This window comes from Nanorana parkeri, unplaced genomic scaffold (assembly GCF_000935625.1).
Source record: "Nanorana parkeri isolate BGI_ZX_2015 unplaced genomic scaffold, ASM93562v1 scaffold170, whole genome shotgun sequence".
NCBI classification, from domain to species: domain Eukaryota; kingdom Metazoa; phylum Chordata; class Amphibia; order Anura; family Dicroglossidae; genus Nanorana; species Nanorana parkeri.
In genome coordinates, this window is record NW_017306438.1 from 781,628 (window position 1) to 803,347 (window position 21,720).

Below are 21,720 nucleotides of genomic sequence, written 5' to 3' on the forward strand. Positions count from 1 at the left end.
CTGACCTAAGCCTTTCTTCTTTATCCTGATATTTCTAGACACGTTCTCACTTGGTAATCCCGGGGTTCCTCTTAAACATTGGGTTGACACCTCACTCCTCTCCTCTTACTTATTGCTCTTTTCTTTGTTCTTGTTTTTCTCTACCCTTATTTTGCTTCTCTCCTTCTCCTATTGCCCTTTATAGCCCCTCCTACAACATCATGCCTGCCCTTTGCGCATTATCCTGAGATTGCTCTATGCGGTCTACATAGAGGGGCCGGAAGGCTTTGTAGACTGCCCGAGTGTCTTTATAGCCGTTCTATTTTGCACTGTCACATCGTTGTGTGAAAGGTTGCTAAAGCCTTTGTTACCTGGGGGTCCGATTGCTATATTACTGCATTGATTAATGAGACAAGGTCATCTATTTGTGGGGACACGATTTTGGATATGTTTTGATGTGTGTTGAACTTGTTTTTGTAATACTCTACTCTTTCTATTCTAAAATGTCTTTTATATACCGACTGAAGTTGGATTCTGTTAAAAAAAAAAAAAAAGTCAGCACCTATGCATGCACATATTACAAAGGTATGTATGCTGTGTATAGAGCTAATAAGAAAAACAATAACCTCTGCTCCTGGTGAACAGTTTTTTTAGGTTTATTTAGAAGAGTAGAGTAACAAGTAAAAGTAAAGATTAGAAAGTAGAGAGAATGACATGCGTTGAGGTTAGACATAGTAAGTGTGCCAAGATTTTACAATTTAAAACATTTACTTAAAGGAGAACTATGAGGTGCTTGATTTCCACTCATCCTCATAGTTAGAGCCGACCAGTGGCAAAGAAGCTGTCACAGGTCGGCTCTATCGATCAGGAAGTGAGCAGAAACATGCACCAATCTGCTCACTTCCCGATCCTCTCCCTGCAGTGAGCAGCGACGGTCAGTCACCGCTCCCCGCAGTGATTCCCCCTCTCCAAATTCTCCAGTGCTGAGTGGAAGAACAAACGGGGGAAGGGGCTGGCACAGCTGGCTCTGCCTCTTGATAGGCAGAGCCAGCTGTCACTCACGCAGCTGGGTGGATCTCAACAGTATTGTCGTGATCCGACCCGGCTGAGCTCTCAGTATTGCCTGTGATATACTGAGCTTTGGTAAAAGATGGACACTGGCACTCCAAAGCAAATCCAGTACGTCTATTTATTCAGGTACTTGCTGCAAATGCCAAACACAAGATTGTATCTTGTGTTTGGCATTTGCAGCAAGTACCTGAATAAATAGACGTACTGGATTTGCTTTGGAGTGCCGGTGTCCATCTTTTACTTATACTTTGACAGAAGCCACCCGTTGACACCTGCTGCACCCACTTCTTATCTCATGGAGCAGCGGTTCTGAGTGCGATGGGTACACAGACTGTATACTGAGCTTTTGGTCACGGGAGGAGGTTAGTATATGTCCTCCCGTGACCCTAAAGAGAACTACGGGAAAAAACACTTTTCCCCATAATTCTCTTTTAAAGAAGAACTCCAGGATTTTTCAAATTGACTCTTGCAGTTGGGCTACCCCTGCACTGCAAGGGTTAAGTGTTCATCTTGGTCTAGAGACGAAAATAAAGACAATATAGTCACCCGATCCTCGGTCCTGCCTGAGCCGAGGGGGAGAGAGGTGAGCAGTCATTGCCGCTCCTTGACCAAAATGGGTTAATTTAAAAACAAAAACCTGGAGATGTTTTTTAGGAGTTTGCACAAACAAAACATATAATAATTACAAGAGAAATTAATTTGTGTTATTTTGGAATACCTTATCAGCTTGATCGTGAGCCATACTCTGAAATACCTCACTGTACAATATTAGGAGACTGACGGTCTCTCTACAAACTACACAAAAAGACCTTCCAAGGGCATAAAGGAACAGCAACTTGTTCTAAAAACAATTCTGCAAAATCATTCTAGCAAGAGAACCTGTTATATAAAGAACCTAACATTAACATGTAAGCACCACATATTGTCATTCTGTCATTAATGAAGTATATAACTTTTTTTCTATATCAGCTCCCTCATTTTATTTGTTTTATAAACAGCATTACGCCTCAAAGACAATTCAGTATACCCATACAGTTGAGAAAGGACTAAAGCAATCAAAAAGCCCTTGAGCCGAATCATTGGATAGCCTTTTTAGAACAAAACGTGCCTCTCATTCCATTACATATCCCAAAAATAGGATTTCAGAAAAGAGGGCAGAGTCATGCAAATCATTGTTTTATGCCCTATCAGCCAGAATCACATCCAGAACGACTGGTGTATACTGCACATATAGCCTGCAGCACTTCTCCTTTCTGTATTGTAGGAACAAACCTGCAAGTTCACCCAACATGCTTGTATAACTGTTGCACTTAAAGTGAATCCAAATGGCCAGCAATGTGATAACAGTGCTGATGTGCATATTCTTTTGGAGCCCCAATGTATTCCCTGTGAAACCCCTTGAAATCCTAGGCCAGCCTCTGTATGAAACTTTGACTTCTGCCCAAACTGAGATTAATTCTGGCCTTTAAGAAGTGTCACTTACCTGTCAAATACCAGAACGTAAGTGGGCAGTAGAATCTCTGGCATTTGACAGTACTGTTGTTCACTTTAAGAATGCCTATTTGTCTAATTTTAGAGGGCTGTAGCTCTGTCCATAAATTGCTGGATCCTGCTCCCAGTATAATGTACCTTTGTAATACTCAGGCAGGAAACAAGTTGTTTAGGGCTACCTAGGTGTTGACTTTATGTTCAAATTAATAATTTGCTAGAAAATCAGTGTGTGAAGGGGTTGTTCCTTCTCTGTTCTCAATAAAGGTGAGGTAAGGAAGGTGTTACCTGTGTACCACTTCTGTCTGTCATGAGAGTCAATGGGGAGCAGAGACTGGCCCAGGCATTACAGAAGACCCCTCTCAGATGTTTCCCCTCTCACTGTTCTCATGGAGACATTTTCCCGTCTATGGCAGCAATCTACCCATTGTGCTGAATTTGGAAAGATCGGGTGACTAGCATCTAAAGTGAATGGAATGCATTGTAACTTTAAAGTTAATTTTAACTCCAGTGAAAAAGTAAAACTAATTTGTGAAATGCTAATATTTTGAAAACAATGCCACTAAGAAAGTCCACTCAGCAACAGCCCTCCTATCATCTATATTTTATATAATTCATTAAGGTCCCAAGTGGGGGTAAAGGGGCACAATGAAGAATTATCTGTTTTCTATACACGTTTTGTGTTTTAGAAATGTGATAGGCATATTCTGGGGCTCAGCATATATGCTGAGTTTTGGGTCACAGGAGGATATTAGTAACTGTCCCCCTGTGACCCTAAAAAAAGGTTTGGCCATAGTTCTCTTTTAAACTCTCAAGCTTTTTTCAGTAATTAACCCTGATCAAATAAATATACATTAGACAGCAAAGTATTTCTTTACATTTATTTAAAAGCAATTGCAAGGGACAGAGCAGTCTCCAGCAGCTGGCCATCTGCTGGTGAAAGGAGTGGAGAACAGGGAGGAGGAGAGTGGCTTGCCTTGCTGTGCCTCTGTGTCTGTGGAGACACACACACAGCCCAATAGGGCAAACAAGGGTGGCTCCATAGGATCCTGTAAGGAAAAAACGTCACCGTAAAACAGGATATCAGGGCCAGTGTTCAAGGGACCAGCTTATTCTGCTATAAAACCTCAAAGAGCTGCATCCATTCTAAATGATTTAATCAGCATTTGAAAAAGTTTAAAAACCATTTTAACTTCAATATCACTAACCTTTTGCCACAGCACATAAGTGTGAATGGTACTAACAGTTTGCTGACTGATTTCAATTGTTGCCTGCAGTGATTCTTTCATATAAATGATTCTTCTTCAAAGAATGAAAGATTGGCCCCACTCAAACAGAGATTTTGCAACAAAGGTGAAAAAAGCTCCATGCATGATACCTCTGACTGGCACTCCTTATTAACAAAAAATTATATTTGTGCCGCGCTAATAAATACTTTAAATAAACATAACTTTTACATATAACATGTATATCTCATGAAGCCAATGTGAGCTGCCAGGCCAAATGGTAAATAAGTGTATACAAGTAAATGCACTGCGCTAAATGCATTATTTATCTTCTATGGCACTCATCATTGCCCCCTAGGGAGGACACAATTTGGTTTGATTCTTCACCAAACAATGTTTGAGTCTGGAAGTTTATATAAACAAAAATAAAAGTTTTGGTAAATGCAACTTTTTCATACGTTGCAATAAAATAACAAATTACATAGTTTTATGGGACAAGTTACATAGTTATATGGGAAAAGGTTTTGCTTTTTTCAAACAAGGTCACTTCTACAAGTAATTGTACATCCACAATGACATTTGCAGGCCTTGTTACATTCATTGCATACCGTGACAAGGCCTCTAGCCCATACTTGCCATCATCAAACTAGTGATCTGTCTTAACATACATATCTGCAGGCATGGCTGGCTGCAATATGTTACCGAAGATTAAAACTTCCCTTTGATATTTAATATAAAATTGATGATTGTCACGAATACTGCAAATCATAATGAAACGTAGTTACTTATAAATATATAGGATCTCTGCAAGACCAATTGATAGAAATAAATAAACCTTTTGATATTGGTGTGTCAAATTAGATACTAAAACTTTAGTATTTTAAGTTGTTCATATGTTTACTTTCGAAATTGAGACTTATTAGTCATGTAACCCCGCAAAAGAATTGTTTTTATTTCGGATCAGTTCGGATTTTTTTTTTTTCGGATATAAGATCCGAAATTTGATTCGTTTTGCTATTTGGATTTTGGATCCGTCCGAATTTTTGTTTCGGAATGAAGTCACATGACTGTGCTTGAAATGCAACCCCCAACAGCCCAAAAAAACTCATCCGATTGGGCAGAAAACAGTCACATGACTGATTTAGTTTAGTTCTGAACGAAACTTGGATGGATCCGAATTCGAAAAGGACCATTCAAAATCGTTCGCAATCAGACACGTTCAAATTCGGAAATTTGTATGCATCTGAATGTCTGAATTTTACTAATTTTGTACGAATATTCATTTGGAACTAAACAAAAGTTACATGTCTAAGATTTATAGCTGATTTTAAAATGGTTATGGGCTGGGTTTTCACTATAGCTTTGTGCTAAGGGCATGGCAAATGTTACTGGTATTCCCTGCTGCCATGCAATGTACATTGGGAAGGCTTTTCTGCCCTATAATATACATAAGGAAGGCACCACTGTTCTGCAATATACTTGGGAAAGGCACCGCTGCCCTGTAATATACATGGGGAAGGCACTGCTGCCCTATAATATACATAAGGAAGGCACCACTGTTCTGCAATATACTTGGGAAAGGCACCACTGTTCTGTAATATGCATGGGGAAGGCACCGCTGCCATGTAATATGCATGGGGAAGGCACCGCTGCCATGTAATATGCTTGTGGAAGGCACCACTGCCATGTAATATGCTTGTGGAAGGCACCGCTGCCATGTAATATGCTTGTGGAAGGCACCGCTGCTCTGTAATATGCATGGGGAAGGCACTGCTGCCCTGTAATATACATGAGGAAGGCACCGGTGTTCTGTAAAGACACTGCTGCCATGTAATATGCACGGGAAAGGCACTGCTGCTCTGTAACATACATGGGGAAGGCTCTGCTGCCCTGAAATAAACATGGGGAAGGTACTTGAATGAGGACTTATATGCCATTATTAAAAAATAAATAAAAAATCTTGAGGCACAAAGAGAGGTTTTGCTGCTGTTTTTAAAACTGCCATTAGAAAGGTGGTAGCATATCTGTACTGGCTTATACCACTTGAAATCAAGCTTACAGCTTGAGACATCTTTGAGTCCCTTTTTCCTATCACATTTATTTGTGTCTTTACTCCATGCTGTTCCTGATAAAGTTTATATTCTTCTTCATTCTCCTCTGACCTCTAGTTACTCGGCTCTAGAAGTTCCTTTTTTTTCTTCTTGTTATTTTATCTTGGCAAGTAGATCATCTCCTCTAAAGGAGGTGAATAGTGCTGTCACATTTACTTCTCTTTCTGGGAGCCGGGGTTAAATTCACAACATAGCTCCTTTTGATCTCGATTCCTGCTATGACGAGCTTTGTAAGGAACAATGCACCAAATATATTTGTCAGTATAATCACCTGCTGTACAATTCAACGCATGGAGAATAGTGATGTCTTTGTGCCCGGATTAATACTATCCACATCATGCAACAGTCCCATTCATCATTTCCCCTCTTCTCCTATTTCACATGAACTGTATGGCCCCTGAACGTTCTATGCATTAGTCCATATTTCTGGGAATTTTATTTACTAAATTGCAGCTAGCCCAATCATTCCTTTGATTCTTGGCAGAGGTGCTTTTTTGATTGTTTTCTGCTTTTTCCCTCTACGTGATACACAGCTGGCCCAGTTTAGGAAAATGACTTTTAACTGACTCGACCAGTACCCTGTTGAGAGCAAAATTCTAAAGCCAGAAAGCTCACCGCTATAGAGAACACTTTTAAGACCTCACTACACTTGGATATTTCAATCGCATGTGAGCACGAGATTTAACCCATTTAACTCTATTGCCTCAGTTGAAATCAGTATATTTGAAATAACACACACTGCCAACAAAGGGGTAAAGGAAAAAAAGGGGCCAAAGGAAAATTGAAAAAAAACAAAACATGTATTGCCATTTCTGGCTCAAAATACTAATTGATTAGCTGTGTCTGGCTTCAGTACAATTTTAATCGCATACAAAACAAGCATGCTGCAAGTGAAATCAGAATTTATGGGCTACATAATTGTTGCAGGTCACTGGCTCAAAATATTATCTAGTCATCGTATCTGCATACCAGCCAGATAGCTAATGTTTTTAAAGATGGAAGCCACAGATTTCTCTCATGACACATTTCCTTTACACCTCATGCTTTGAAATGATGAAAATTAGTCCTTAAAAAGACACTGCCTTTCCCATTCTGGGCTGTGGAAAGGTCCCCAATGATGCTCTTTTCGCCAGCAGTCTCTCTCTCGCCCCTGCCCCCCTTACTCTTTCCTTTGCCTCAGCTGGTGACAATACCAATGCTCATTCTATGGGGGAGCATGGGACATCTATCAATGTGGCCGTGCTCAACCAATTGCTGGGCCCAAGTTATATCACATAACGGACTTATTGACATCACTTCTCCCCCTCGTGTCCAACATCAGCTGACACTGGGGATTTTAGTGCTGACTGTGATGGCGGGAGAGACCCTTTACACACACACTTTAACCTGAATGGTTAAGCACAATACACAGTTTTGTTAATTCACTGACGTTGCCTATATTCTACACAGCAAGTAAATATTCCTTAGTGATTTGTGCCAGTTTTTGAGTCCATAATACTACGTATCATGTTTAATCCCTGAAGAAGGGGAGGTCTTTAAACTCCTGAAACGAGTTGGCTGTTCTTTGTCATTTACCCATTCCATTATTCCACTTTTAAATATTTTTGGACTCTCATTCTGTCTTGTCTGGGGCTCTCAACGGACTGTATAATCTGTATGTGTATATGCTGTTCATAGCTGTTATCAACTTTCTGTTTAGGTGGCAGTGTGTTGCATATAGGGAGGTACAAATGCTAGGACCGAAGTTATGTGATTTCCAGTAGGCTCTCATATACCAACAAACTTTAATTGAGAGCTATGGGAGGTTAGAGATTTGTCCTTTTTTTTTTAACGGAACATTGAACCCACCCTTGAAACCTTTTTACCCAGCTTGGCTCACTTTAAGATGTGGCAAGTAATTGGCATAGGGACTGTCCCATTTGTACTGTTTATGTAGTAATGGGTCACTTTCCCTAAAATGGCTTAGATGTTGCAAGCAGTGCTGTGCCCAAAAGATCCTCTGTTTACACACTAATGGAGGCTGAAGAGTTCACTCACCTTTTTCCTTACACGTAATGTGGAGTACAGCTGACAGTGGCCTCTGGAAAAAAAGAGAAGTGCTTGTTATGTGCTCCTCATATATCATGAAAATCACAGACAAATTGCAGCTATATAATTATATCTGTAGGCATGCTATACATTAGGAATTTCCCGTACATTGCTTTTAAAAAGGGTTATGACATATTTGTGTGAGGGTTATGTAAAATATTACTGCTTTGATATGTTTTGCATTTTCTTGTTGATTATTATATCTTAAGCTGAATGGATTTCTTTCAGGCTCCCCATTCCTGGCTAATGAAGACAGCATCCTAGGTGGCGTAATTGTGCTTCGATCATGCAGGTGTTCCTCAAAGATAGACTCCACAGGAGATAAACAGGCTCTACTGGGTAAAATCCATTGCTTTCATGCACTTGTGTTGTGGAGACTCTTTATAAGCCATATTTCCTGTTACTTTTGCTTGTTTTTGGAACCATGTATGTCCTAATTCTCGCTTGTACTTTGTAGTGGAGTTCCTGTGGAGTCATACAACAGAGAGCATGTGTGTGGGATATATGTCTGCTCAGGATGGCAAAGCTAAGGTATGTATAATTTCATGTGTATCTATATGGTTCATCCCAAACTACCATTTTTTTATGTGGTGTGGAAGAGTTACAATCCTTGTCTGGATTTATTGCCGCAGGTTCTCCTGCTGGGAAGATTTCCTCGCACTTTCAGTTTCAGTGATTAGAGTTAGTGGAAACATATCCCCAATAGGGACACAGACAGCAGTGCAATCCTGACAGGTGAACTAAAGTCATGCATGCTTCTATTCACAACTATCTCAGGTCAAAAGTAGTGCATGCATGCAAGTCATTTTGAAAGCTTCCTTTTTTAATATGGGCCCTGTAGACTGTATGGTCTAATAATAGATCTTATTTGTTATACTACCAATCACCGTCTATGCTGTATTATAAAGCAGGTTGTGTATACACAGATATCCTGTATTATATCTTCACCTTGTTCAGGTATAGATATTCTGCATAGGAAACAATTTAGAGAACACAGCCTACTATCTCCACAGCCTTAAAGCAGAACTCAAGGCAAAATAAATCTTAACCCTTGCAGTGGGTTAACCCCCCCCCCCCCCCCCACACACACACACACACACACTGCAAGGGTTAAGTGCTCATTTTGTCCAGGAAGCTAAAAAGAAAAAATAGTTGTACCCACTCAAACTGCAAATCCTGGCTGGGGCTTACATCCTGCGATGGTATGTCCCTCTGCATCTTCACGTCCTGTACACTGTATAGAACATGATGACTCACAGGACGTGAGACCACTGGAGCAAGGTTCAAGGGACCAGTCTAAGAGCAAGCTGGGATTGCAGTTCAGGTGAGTATAACGGTTTGTTTTGTTTTAGTTCCCTAGAAAAAATAAGAACTTAACCTTTGCAGTGCGGGGCTAGCCCCAATTCAAGGGTTAAGAGTTGTTTTGCCCGGAGTTCTACTTTAATGTAGTTCTAAACACAATCACTTACATTTCATGAATGCTGTATCATGTAGTTTCAAAATATTTTTCAGTCTTTTTAAAGCTGCAGCTTATGTTAAAGTAATACCTTGGGATCTTGCCATAAAAGACTTTGTTCAAAAACTTCCTGTTCTGGGGTGAAAACTGTCCCCCAGTTGTTCTTCTACATTGTCACCCTATCACGCACACTGCTGATGGAGAGTACAAATGGCAGTTCCGACACACAAAGCACAGGCATGGTCTACTCCTGTCACTATGGGGAAGCCAATCCAAAGCATTTGCAGCTGATGCTGAAAGAAGTGCATGTAGACAGGAAATGGCTGAAAGAGGCTGCAGGACATCGGCAACACTGAGATGCATAAAAGCAGGATAAAAGTATATTATGAAAGAAAAACGACATGGCAACTGTTTGTTACACAGTGCTTTTATTTCATTTTCAATAGATCACAAGGTTACCAGATTTTCAAAAGGAAATCTGTGGACACCCAGGTGACAATGCTCATTTTGAAATACATCCACAAAATCACAGCCTAATTTGTAGCCACACTTACAAAACCATGCCCCTATTTTTAACACACCCCAAAACAGTTGGTTGCAAACTTTTTGAAAAAGAGGAATACATTCAAAGTATAAAGACAAAATCTCTTAAGTAGTGAAATGACACATACAGCACCAAATTGTGGGTGTGGCCAAATTTTGGAATTGATGAGAGAGGCCTAACGGAGTGTGGAAGAAATAAAATATGAGCTTATTCTGCTATGGGTCAAGAGTGCGTTCCACACAGACTGCAGAGGTCAGGAGTGTGTAGTGCATGGATTGCAGAGGTCAGGAGTACTTAATGCACTGATTGCAGGGATCACAGTGTGTCGTGGTCAGGAATACACAATGAACAGGCCAGTGTACACAGTAAGCCCTCATTCACACGAGAAACGACCGGCCCGTACAGATCCGTCCTGCGCGCACGCCCGTATCGGGCAGCTTCCGGGAATGACAGGTGCTGCATGTGATTTGTATGCAGCAGTCTGTCCTTCTCTATGGGAGTACGCGGCCGTACGCCGCCCTACACTCACCCGACCTGCACGTACATACGGGTGCTCGTGTCCCGGCTCGGACGCAGATAGGATCCACCCTGTCAGCGTACAAGTACGGACACCAGCACAGATGTGCAGGTCGGGTGAGCCTAGGGTGGCGAAAGGCCGCATACTCCAATAGAGAAGGAAAGGCTGCTGCGTATAATTACACGCAGCACCTGTCCTTCCCGAGAGCTGCCCAATACAGCCGTGCACGCAGCACGGATCTGTACGGGCCGGCTGTTTCTCGTGTGAATGATGTCTAAAACCGAAAATTCCCTCCCCCTTTCAGTAAATAGCACCCTCCTACTGCAGATCTCTCCCCATCCCCAAATCAACCCCAGTACAGACCTTCCCCCCCAAATGCCCCTCAGTACTGACCTCTTCTCCCAAATCCCCCCCCCAGTAGAGACCACAAACTCCCCTGAAGCCCTCTTACCAGCCCTCCGATACAGTGCCAAGAAAAAGTGAGGGGAACTCCTCCCCTCAGAACCGAGAAGGCAGAGTCGAAAAGGAGCTCTAGGGAGACTTCCTCGGCTCTGTACATTTACTGTGTTTGAGGTCTGAACAAGCTGACATCTGCACTGCAGATGACACTACAATGCTGAAATTTAAGCGGCTACTGCTCACCGTAGAAACCTTATAAAAAGTCTGCTAAGTATGTTTTTTGAGGGGTTAAATAATATAAAATTTAGGGGACTTCCTGGCTTTGACATAGTTGCAGTTTGTACTGGATGGTATTTGCAGTTGTCATTGATTTTATAGATTTCCTGCCCTGAATGCCTTCAGTTTTATCATGATATACAGTGTGTGTGTATATGTGTGTATGTATGTATATACAGGTGAAACTCGAATAATTAGAATATCATGCAAACGTAATTGCAGTAAGTATAGTTCATGTACTTCCAGAAACCCCTTAGCTGGTCTTGGCCAAATGAAATGCCTGCTTCACATTCAAAACATTGCATATCTTTTAAATGGTAAAATAAGGATTAGGACCAGATGCTGAAGGCGATGAATTTCACACTTTACAATATTGCAGATAGCTGGCTTTCATATCTAATCTAAGTAGATTTACAGTTGTGTTTTTTTTGTTCAGCATAAAGTAGCGCTCAAGTTCATTTGGTTCCAGCGGTTATATATTGCGGCTCTGATGTTATTCCACAAAGAATGTCTATGTTTTTAATTTTTTTTAAATTCTGTTTGATATTAAGTAATGCAACTTTATATACTATGTATGATATTTAAGTGTTTTCTTTTAGTAGTTTTGGATACAGTAGGAAATGGTTAAGGTTTTGGGAGAGTTTTTTTTGTTTGTGCCCTATTGGGGAGATTTTCCTTCACTCCCTGTCTCAAAGACAGAACAGGTCCACAGTACAACTGTCACTGGAACATGTGTACATATTGGAAGATTTCCCATTGCATAAAGCATAGTATGTATGTTGTGGTGTGCTGTAGTACGGGTCTGTCAGCATCTACTGTACTCTGCTTTGTAGTGTCATGCTAAATAGATGGCACCACAGGTCACCTCATAGAATACCTGTGTTGAGGTCACATGGTAACACATGTTAACACATTACCGCAACACAGAAATGCAAAGGGGCTTTAAAGTGACATTAAAGTCTAACCCCCCCTCCCTCCCATATGTTGCTTTAAGGACTTACCTGAAATTATGCCTCTTGATCGGATCATCATTTTCTTTCCTGTAGTTTTCAGGAGTCCCTCCAGCGCTGGTGCCGGTCTCTGATCCAGCGCTGTCTTCTGTGTCCCAGGGAGTCTGTGCGGGTGCACGCTGCTGCATTGACTTACACTGTGTCTCTCCTCTTTTCCCGACCAAAGATCCCTACTGTGCATGTGCCTGCCCCATGATCCTTTGCAGCCGCCCGAGAATCTTCAGATCTTTGGACGGGAGCGCGCGGCAGAGACAGTTACGTTTTAACCTTTTTGGTAACTTTTATTTTTTCTATGTTTTTGCATATATCTACTGCTTGCTAGCAATAAATATATGCAAAAAACTGCAGGGGTTTAATTGTCCTTTAATGCAAACCATATTCTCCTATAAACCCAGCAGCAGTCTACTTAAATACCAAGTGCTGTGGCATTTAGTAGTTGCATTCAAGCTTTGTAAGGCCTCATTCACACTGCTGCGCATATACGCGCATTTGTGCGTATTGTACCATATGCAACATATGCAAATTAATGGCTCCATACACATAGCCGCGTATGGAGTCGTATATTTGCATAGCGTATATATGCGCAAAAACAGAATGGAACCGAGATGCGTCCGGGCAGCATATTTCTGCGGTTTTTAACGCGCATATGCGTACAGTTCATAAAAATTTCCATTAGGAATGATGCATTCTGGGAATGCAAATAGTGCACGTATATACGCGCATATACACTTGTATATACGCGCATAGACGCTCGTATATAAGCAATATACAATTTTGCTTGCGTTGTGTGTGAATGAGGCCTTAGGGTTCAGGTTTGGGATGGCTTGAGATATGTGAGGGGGTCCATCACTTTATGATGATATGGACTGGTAAAGTATTTTAGTCCCAGAAAAAAACTTCAGTCAAAATCAAGACTTAAGCTTTCTAATGTATACAGCATACCTGCTCCGTTCATGAGCTTTCTATTATGTCATGTAGTGCACCAGTTCTCCCCACTTTTAATTGGTAAATTGTTGACCTAGGAACTCCTGTTTGTGGTAAAGGACAGCTGTTCCCCACACCCGTTTCAGGCCCCTTGTTGTCTTTCACATAAAAATGTTGTAATGTTCATCAAGCGAATTCAAAACTACCTTGTAAGTTTGAAACCAATTGATGATAAACCAAGCAAAGAGAGGAATTTACGCAGCAGAGGATTTAGTAAGCAGACTTCCCACAACACGTGTGCTCACCGATGTGAAATCTGGCTGCATTGGATTACAGAGAACTCAGATCAAAGAGAACTTTAACTGTGGAAGCTGATCTAAAAAAAAGGATGGCTGGGTGCAAAGCATTAGTCATCAGTATTGCATGTGGTGCACCGCAGCTGATATACTCTTCATTACCGACTTGCCATGCCATCTGTGTAAAAGTGGCCATCTTGGCAGAGGAGCTGCCCCTCCCCCCATTGACTGTGGTAATGAGTAGCAGCAAGTAGCAGTGGAGGTAAAGGAAGCACAGATCCACAAAATGGATGAATCGGGGAGAGGCATGCTCTGCGGGCTCTCAGGTACAGTTTCTCCACCAGCAAGGAGAACATTGAGAAGCACAGTGGTAACATCACACTGCAGACACACAGTTATTAGGCTGCTCAGCAGGAATACCTGGGCACAGTTATATGCCGGAAAGTGCGCTAATATTTGCAGTAGGCACTCAAGGCAAAGGGTATATTTTTAAGGGTACCGCTTAGGCACAATTAATGTGTATAGATGCTAGAAGGTGATTACTTGGTAGCATCATCAGATCACTGAAATGGCATAGAGCAGCAAGTTGTCGAAAGAAGACGCACCTAGCAATATCCCTAGCCACTTTTTTTATTTTCAGTCCTGTTCTGCAGACTAGCTGGATGTAAACATCACAATACTTATGCCGACCAGGACCTGTGATCACCACTGTCCATGCATAGGAAAATAAAAGACAAAAGCAGGCACTGTTTGGAAGTTTGATTGTTGTCCTTAGTTTTATCAGAGTTAATGTGGAATGTCTTTAATGTTGTGCTAAGCAGCATTTGATTCCCTGGATTGCCCTCTTTATCCAGGACATACATACACTGAGTGGCCAGATTATTACGACCATCTGACGTTTTGTAGGCAAATTAGCTATAATTAGCTATTAATTCGCGCTGAAGTTGCTAGAGGGCCAGGCCATTATAAATAGGGAAGCAGGTTGTTTACCACGACAGTAGAAGTGATTTTTTTTTTCTGAAGATATGGGTAAACAACGCGATTTAACAGCCTTTGAACGTGGGATGATTGTTGGTGCTCAGAGCCATGAAGCGAGTATCAGCAAAACAGCCGAATTCGTTAAAAGTTCAAGAGCAGCTGTTGTTAAAGTATTTAAAGACTGGACTGTCAGACGAAAATCTGGGTCTGAACGTGCGAATTGTGGCCGTCAGCGACTAGTCAATGTTAGGGCAGAACAGAGAGTGGCAAGACTGGTACAAGACAACAGAAGGGCAACAGTGCAGTGTCAGATTCCTCGCATCACCTTTCAACATCTCGTGGAGTCACGAGGCGGCCCAACAAAGTCATCTCGTGGAATCATCTCGTGGCCCAACGAAGTACTGATGGGCTGGTCTTAATAATCTGGCCACTCAGTCTACAAGGCCCTCAATTGGTGGGTCCACAATATTCCACAGTGTAGATAATCTCTATTGGCCACACAAGTGTTTGCATTGCAATGTAGGTAGCTGGAGGAAGGATTAATCTGCCAGGAAAGACAATACCAATTAGACAATGCCCAATGCTCTGGTAAGCCATATGATGAATCGGAGACGTCTTCTTTATGCCGATCGCCTGTATGAAAATGTATGTTTATACTATTACACAAATATAAAATGAGATTTCCACTTAGAACCTGCATCGGTCAGCTGTTTTATAATAAGCAAAAAAGTTGCTTCAAGGTCACTACACTCCTTGCACTTGAAAGGAGTCAATGTGATGACGAAAGCCAAGCATCTTAGAGAGCTGCAGAGGCATAAGAAGACTGTTCTGCATTGCAAACAGATCATAGGCAAGGGGCTCTCTGCTGAACTTATAGCGAGGAATTCCCCCCTTGTTTGTTAAAAGTGAGAAAGCCCCTTTAAATCATTTCCAACTAAGAGTTGTGGAATTTTTTTTTACTATAATAGGGTTAGGTTATGTGGTCATTCCAGGGGAGCTCATATACCTACACCTTAATACAGGGCTCAAAATTTCAAATCTTGAGCTACTAGCCAGGCCTTAAAAGTTACTCGCCACCAGTTGCGCCACCTAACCCCTACCCTGCCCCGGCCTTAACTCTGCCAGGTCAGCGGTGTGATGCAGAGTACAGAGATCAGTAACAACGCACAGTACAGAAGTCAGTGGTGCGATGCCGAATACAGAGGCCAGCTGTGTGACGCACAGTACAGAGATCAACAGTACAGAGGTGAGTAATGTAACACAGTGCAGAGGTTAGCAGTATGATTCACAGTACAGAGGTCAGTAATGTAACGCACAGTACAGAGGTCAGCAGTGCAGAGGTCAGTGTGACGCACAGTGCAGAGGTCAGTGTGACGCACAGTGCAGAGGTCAGTGTGAAATCCTCAATGTACCGAGATAAAACTTTATTTTCCCTAACTTTTTGACCAGGAGTCTCACTGTCTCTGCAATCTTCCTCCCAGCCTATGGCAGCTGAGGTGGGCGGAGGAAGCTGCAGAAGATAGCCGAACTGAATGTCATCGAGGGCTCTGTAGCTGCAGCTATAGAGGAGGAGAAGAGAGAATAGAAGCGATCGCCGCGGCGGTAGTGTCCCATCCCTGGTCCTGCCGGCGGCGCACCCCCTCGATGACATTCTACTTGCCCCCACGCAATTTTCACTCACCAATTGCGAGGGGGCAGGTGGAAATTTTGAGACCTGCCTTAATACATAGCTAGAAAATGTACATGTTAACTGTTTTATGTGCCAAAAGAATTGTAGTTCTATTCAGCCAGTCTTGTAATCTGGGCATCCCTGCCATACTATTTAGCCTGCCCCTATTGTGTATTCAAGCTTTCTTTGTCATTTGCTTTCTCATTGGACAATGAACCAATATATAATCACAGTACTGATTAATTGTCCAGTGGGCAGAGCTGACATCAGGATACGAATATAGAATAATGAAGGGGTTATAACAGAACTTTCATTTGCTCACCATTTTCCATGGTGTCAGCTGGTGGCTGAAAGTGGTCTATTAGGCCATGAAAGGAGCACTTCGCTGTTCAGGAAAAAAAAAGGTATTTTTTTCCAGATTTAAATATTTTAATTATGTTTTTGCTATTCATGTAGTACAGAGTCTGATCTTCGGTTTTAAAGTTTCCCATGAGTTCCTTTTTTTTCCCCTACATTGCTTTTATCTTGTGACATTACATTACAGCCAGACATAATTAGACGATCATACCAGGCAGAGTGGTTCAGCAAAGCAATTTCATTTCTGCCTATACATATTTTGGCTTGGCAGTATACCAAAGCTGTTATCATAAAACTGTAATCTCACATATTAGGGTTTTTTGTAAATGTTAAATTAGAACCTTAATTATTATTTTATCCATTTTCATAAAACGTAATGGAGAAGGAGGTAAACCACATCCTATTATAGTCCGTAATCCCATATACAGAGCACTTAGAGATCATGCTTGTAGCAATGAAGACTTGTTCCCTGTCATGGTCTAGTCATGTCTCTGACGTGTGTGGTTTCTTTGGAAAACCCTAAGAACCACATTTTTCATCTGTGGCCTACAGCCGAGTACAATCATAACAGAGCTGAGCGCAAGTAACAAGAGTTTGCAGAAGAACACTCAGCAATTTGTGTTATTTTAACATCATTTGATGGTGAATTATAGTGCAAAAAAATCAATAGCCTGGAGTAGGGATCTTCTGATATGGATTTTAGATATCGATACTGATTTATTGGCCACCTTTCAGGCCGATAACCGATATCGGGTACCAATATTCTGTTTACATTCAGCTGCTAGTCACCTGACATCAGTCAACCCTGTTTTTGTTTTTTGTATTCTGACAGCAGCCAAAGGAGAACTTCAGGTCCACCTCTGCTGATTGACAGCAGCGCTGGGTGGGTGCAATACCCAGCCTGCTATTGAAATAGACAATAGCAGCCTAGCTATTTATTCCTCTGCTCTTTGTTGGGTTTTTTTTTGTACTCTGATGGCGGCCACCGCTGTCAAAATACTCTAACAGGGCGGGCAGCTCAATGGCTGCCAGCCTCTGTCTGGCTTCTTCCATCAACTGATCAAGGTATGCTGGCCAGAGAGCGGCACTCACTGTGCAAATTTCGGCCAGTTCCTCAAGAGCCAGCTGAAATTTGCACTGAGTGTAATATCAGTCACTTTGACCAATACCGATAATTAAAAAATCTGTGAATAACCGTCCAGATTATCGGTAGATCCGATAACCGGTCAACCCCTAGCATGGAGATATTGAGTGGACACAGCCTTCCTGCCCCGGACCCCTCACTATGTAACCGCATAACATGATGACTTATGTGAGGCTGTAGGCCAGGGGTTCCTCTCTGTGCAGCTTAGATATGCCAATTTACTCCAATGCATCTGCATTTATTTATTTTTTTTGATGCTTCAGGGAGGTGTAGGGCCTATAGTGAGGCAGTCTAAGGCTGTTGCTTCAGGCGGCATCTCTTTGGGTTATGTGGGTCATGAGTGTGCTTGCTGCCCCCCTTCCGGCCAGAGCGTGCACAAGGACCATACACATCTCACCGCTCAGCTCAGAGCTTAGCGGGATGTTGGCCAGAGTGTCCCAGTTTGCTAAGAGCTGTGCAGGGAGATGCAGAGCCCTTACACAGGTCCCCGCCCGGCTCTTAGTAGTGTCACTCTTCTCTCCACCAGTGCACCCCCCCCAACACACACACACACACACACACACTGATTGTGCACCATCCAGCAACACAACCCCCACCCCTCGCTTCCCCCAGACGGCAAAAAGACTAGGAACACCCCTGGGTAGGTGCATATTTAGGCACTGCACAGCACAGATTTTAACAAGCACTATTATAAACCATGGCAAGCCTGTGCACATGCATTAACAGATGTCTAAACACATAGGTATGAATGGGCCCTAAAAGCCAACTGTAAGATTTTTCTTTAATTTTGGATAGCGTGCAGGAAACCTAAAATTTCTATCAGATTTATTTTTCTGTCTATAACCCAATGAGGGAGCCTCTGCCACACTTCATGTTCCTGTAACCCCTGTGCAAGAAAGGGGGGGTGCGGTAGTCAACGAGACAGAAATTCATGTACAGCAATAAAACCATTGCTATACAATATAACCCGTGGCTGGAGCTGGGGTAAATCATTGAGAAAGACTTGAATAATACCACTGCACCCTCCCCCATTGTAATCTGCTGGCAGAATTTCATGCACATAAATGTAGATCTGAGGGGGCAGGTAGTGTGGGATCACTGGCGAGAGGCTGCAGTCATAAGGGCCCTTTAAAACCATGCTTAGTCTTGCTATGTATAAATCTCTAAGGGCCGATTCACTCCCATGTGGTCCATTTAATTGAGGCATTCCATTTAAATAAATGCCAAATTGGACAAGCATCATTTTTTTTCAGATGGAGCATTGTACATTACAATGCCTTGTGGTGGACTGTAACGCATGTGATTCGAATGTGCATTGCCTTAGTGCGATGGAATGCCATTGAAAATCAATGGCACTGCAGCGCTATAAGCACTTATTCCCCTTCCCCCACAGTATATTCTGCAGTTGATTGTCTGGAATCTGATGACCGACAGAACTGATCATTTTTGTAAAGAGACTGAATGTCCTTAGTTAAGCCCTGTGCTTCTTTGTAAATACCATTTCTTTTTTTGCCTGCATGCTTTCCAGAGTACAAATATCCGGATTCACTGGTTCACATTAATAATGACTTCTGATACATCGATGACAATTCTATTTAGCCCTGTTCCTTGTAGATAGGTAATGTATTTTTCTTATGCTAGGCATTTATTTGGGCACACAGAACCTCTAATTTGTAGCATTTTGTGCTTCTTCGGGCCATTAGGTGCGTTCTGATTCCAAAATGGCAACACGTTTGTATGTATAATGGACCCTCCGGATTTATTATAAACATGTTGTGATAACTTGACCTTAAATAACGCATGATACTACCTTGTTTTTTTTTCTTTCCAGACACACATTTCTCGGCTTCCTCCAGGCGCAGTCGCTGGCCAGTCTGTAGCTATTGAAGGTGGAGTATGCAGGCTGGAAAGCTCTCTCGGCTGAACTACATGCTTCCCTGGCTGAAGATTCCACCCAAAAAAATTTAGTTGGGGGTGGTGAATGCAACTAGCTCACATCCATGGCCCTGCTCACATGATGCACCTTTTTGGATAAACTGCACTGTGCATATTCTCTTCCTCCTCTCCTGCTGTCTGTGCTTGTGTGAGCAAATTGTGTGTGAGCAAATTCTCTGGATACTTACGTCATATTGTACTCACCCATGGCTTAGGCAGCTGGCTGTAGGGAACCTGGAGTAAGAAGTGCTTAGTGTAGGACTTATAAGATGGTAGCAAGCTCCACCCCCATCATAAAAAAAATTGGTTGAAGTTTTCATTTAAGCATCTGATTCTTTGACACTTATAACTCATTCATTTAAACATCCTTAACGTTCTCCAACCTCTGCTTGTCATCCTGTCATTGTACAACATGCACTGTATTATCTGAACAGCATGCAGCTGTGTAACCTGAAGTCTTCTATTGTGCCACTGTGCTGGCTTCTCCCTAATATGCCTGCTTACATTAGACTTCATTCAACTGTCAGTAGTTTTTGGACTTAGTGTGAATATTATACTTCTTTCTCTAAAGATTTGTTATTTTGTTTCCAAAGTATAGTGTCTGCTTACATATTTGATAGTATATGTTACCCGATGATATTTTTTCTCAGTGATAGAATATTGCCTTTTCTTCCCTTTAATCTTATAGCTGTCATGTAGATACATGTAAAGAATGTGCGTACAGTGAAGGGGAAAGGTTTCATCAAATATAATTTTTTTTCCTTATATTTCTTGGGTGGTACATATAAAGAAGGCCTTTGCCAAAGACTATTCATTTTGTCCAGAGAGGAGGATGATAGACTAGCCTGTGTCCATGTGTAAATTGCTGCCTTGCTGTGAAGAGACAGCTCTTTACAGTTGCTCTGACAATCCCCAGGATTAGCGGAAAGGCCTGGATCTAAGGTGGTACAATTCCTGCCATCAGTAGATTTTATTATTTTATCTTCCTATTGTGAGCTTTCAATTGTAAAACAGGTAAGCAGAATAATCAATAGAGGGCTGAATTTGTTCTCCTGAGGGCTTCACTTTTAGGGAAATAGTGGGGCACTTTAGGGATTAACATGCCAGTTAGGTCATCATTAAATACATGGCAACCGATAGAATTAATGAGATTATTGAAGATTAATTTTTACGTTAAGCCTGTACTGAGACAATTTAGAGACTACCGCTGCTGACCTCTCCTTCTGAAACTGCTTGTTGCTTGGTTGTCACGCTGGTCCATTGGCTTCTATACTTGGTATATCCAGATTTCAGACTCTACTCCGACTTTCTAGTCTGCATGCTCGTTCCAAGTCAAAAAGAAGTCAAGAGAAAGTCCATGCAGGGGAACCTTTATGTTGGAACTTGACTATCATACTAGATCAGTGGTGGCAAACCTTGGCACTCCAGCTGTGCCAAAACTACAAATCCCAAGATGCATCTGCCTCTGGGAGTTATGTCTGTGGCTGTCAGAGCCTTGCAATGCCTCATGGGACTTGTAGTTCCAAAACAGCTGGAGTGCCAAGGTTCGCCATCACTGCACTAGATCTATAAAAGAGTATAGTTTACCCACATACTTGTCCTCCAAATCCTCCGCCCAAGCAGTCTTTTTAAATGGCACTTCTTTTTTTTTTCAAAATCTCATATAATTTATAGCAGCAGTAGCTATAGTTCTACAGTCTTAGAATCTTCCTCTACATGTTCCTGCATTAAAGCTGACTCCAACAAAAACTTTTTAGTTTTGGTTGGTGTGAGGCATAGTTTCATCCCCCACCAGGTCTGCACTGCGGTCTTGGATCCAGGCAGCGAGATCTTTCCCTTAGTCTGTCTGACACTTAAGGTTCCCCTATATGAAGCATATCCTGGTTCCCCTCTCTGACCTGCATTCTTCATATATTCCTATGGAGAAGTCACTAGACAGCTGGCAGTATGGAAAGCCATAGGTATATTTTGGCACATCATAATCCTAGCCCCCTAGAATAGTCTCTTTAGGAAAATATGGAAAATACACTCCAATGGGTGGACCAGGAGGTTTAGTATCCATCTGAGCCAGGGATGGACTTGGCATCTCCCAGCAAAGGTCACCAGTAGAGACTTGATGGTGGCCAGTGACAAAAGAGTTTTGGGTGGGGCTCTTCTTTTAAAGTAGCAACCTAAAATGTATTTTACTTACATATAAAAATATATAATTGTGATATGCATTTATGTTTGAGTCATATATAAAATGATGTGAA

General features: G+C 41.9%; 1 protein-coding gene across 1 annotated transcript in view; it reads left to right on the forward strand.

Moving 5' to 3' along the window:
• LOC108785610 (threonine aspartase 1-like) overlaps positions 1 to 19,614 on the forward strand; it is a 37,597-nt gene extending 17,983 nt beyond the window's left edge. Inside the window, exons 5-7 of the mRNA XM_018554722.1 lie at positions 8,192 to 8,302; positions 8,421 to 8,494; positions 19,365 to 19,614. Of these exons, the coding sequence (XP_018410224.1) occupies positions 8,192 to 8,302; positions 8,421 to 8,494; positions 19,365 to 19,457 (278 nt within the window). The 3' untranslated portion in view covers positions 19,458 to 19,614. The remainder of the gene's footprint in view (positions 1 to 8,191; positions 8,303 to 8,420; positions 8,495 to 19,364) is intronic.
• Positions 19,615 to 21,720: the final 2,106 nt, after the last annotated feature.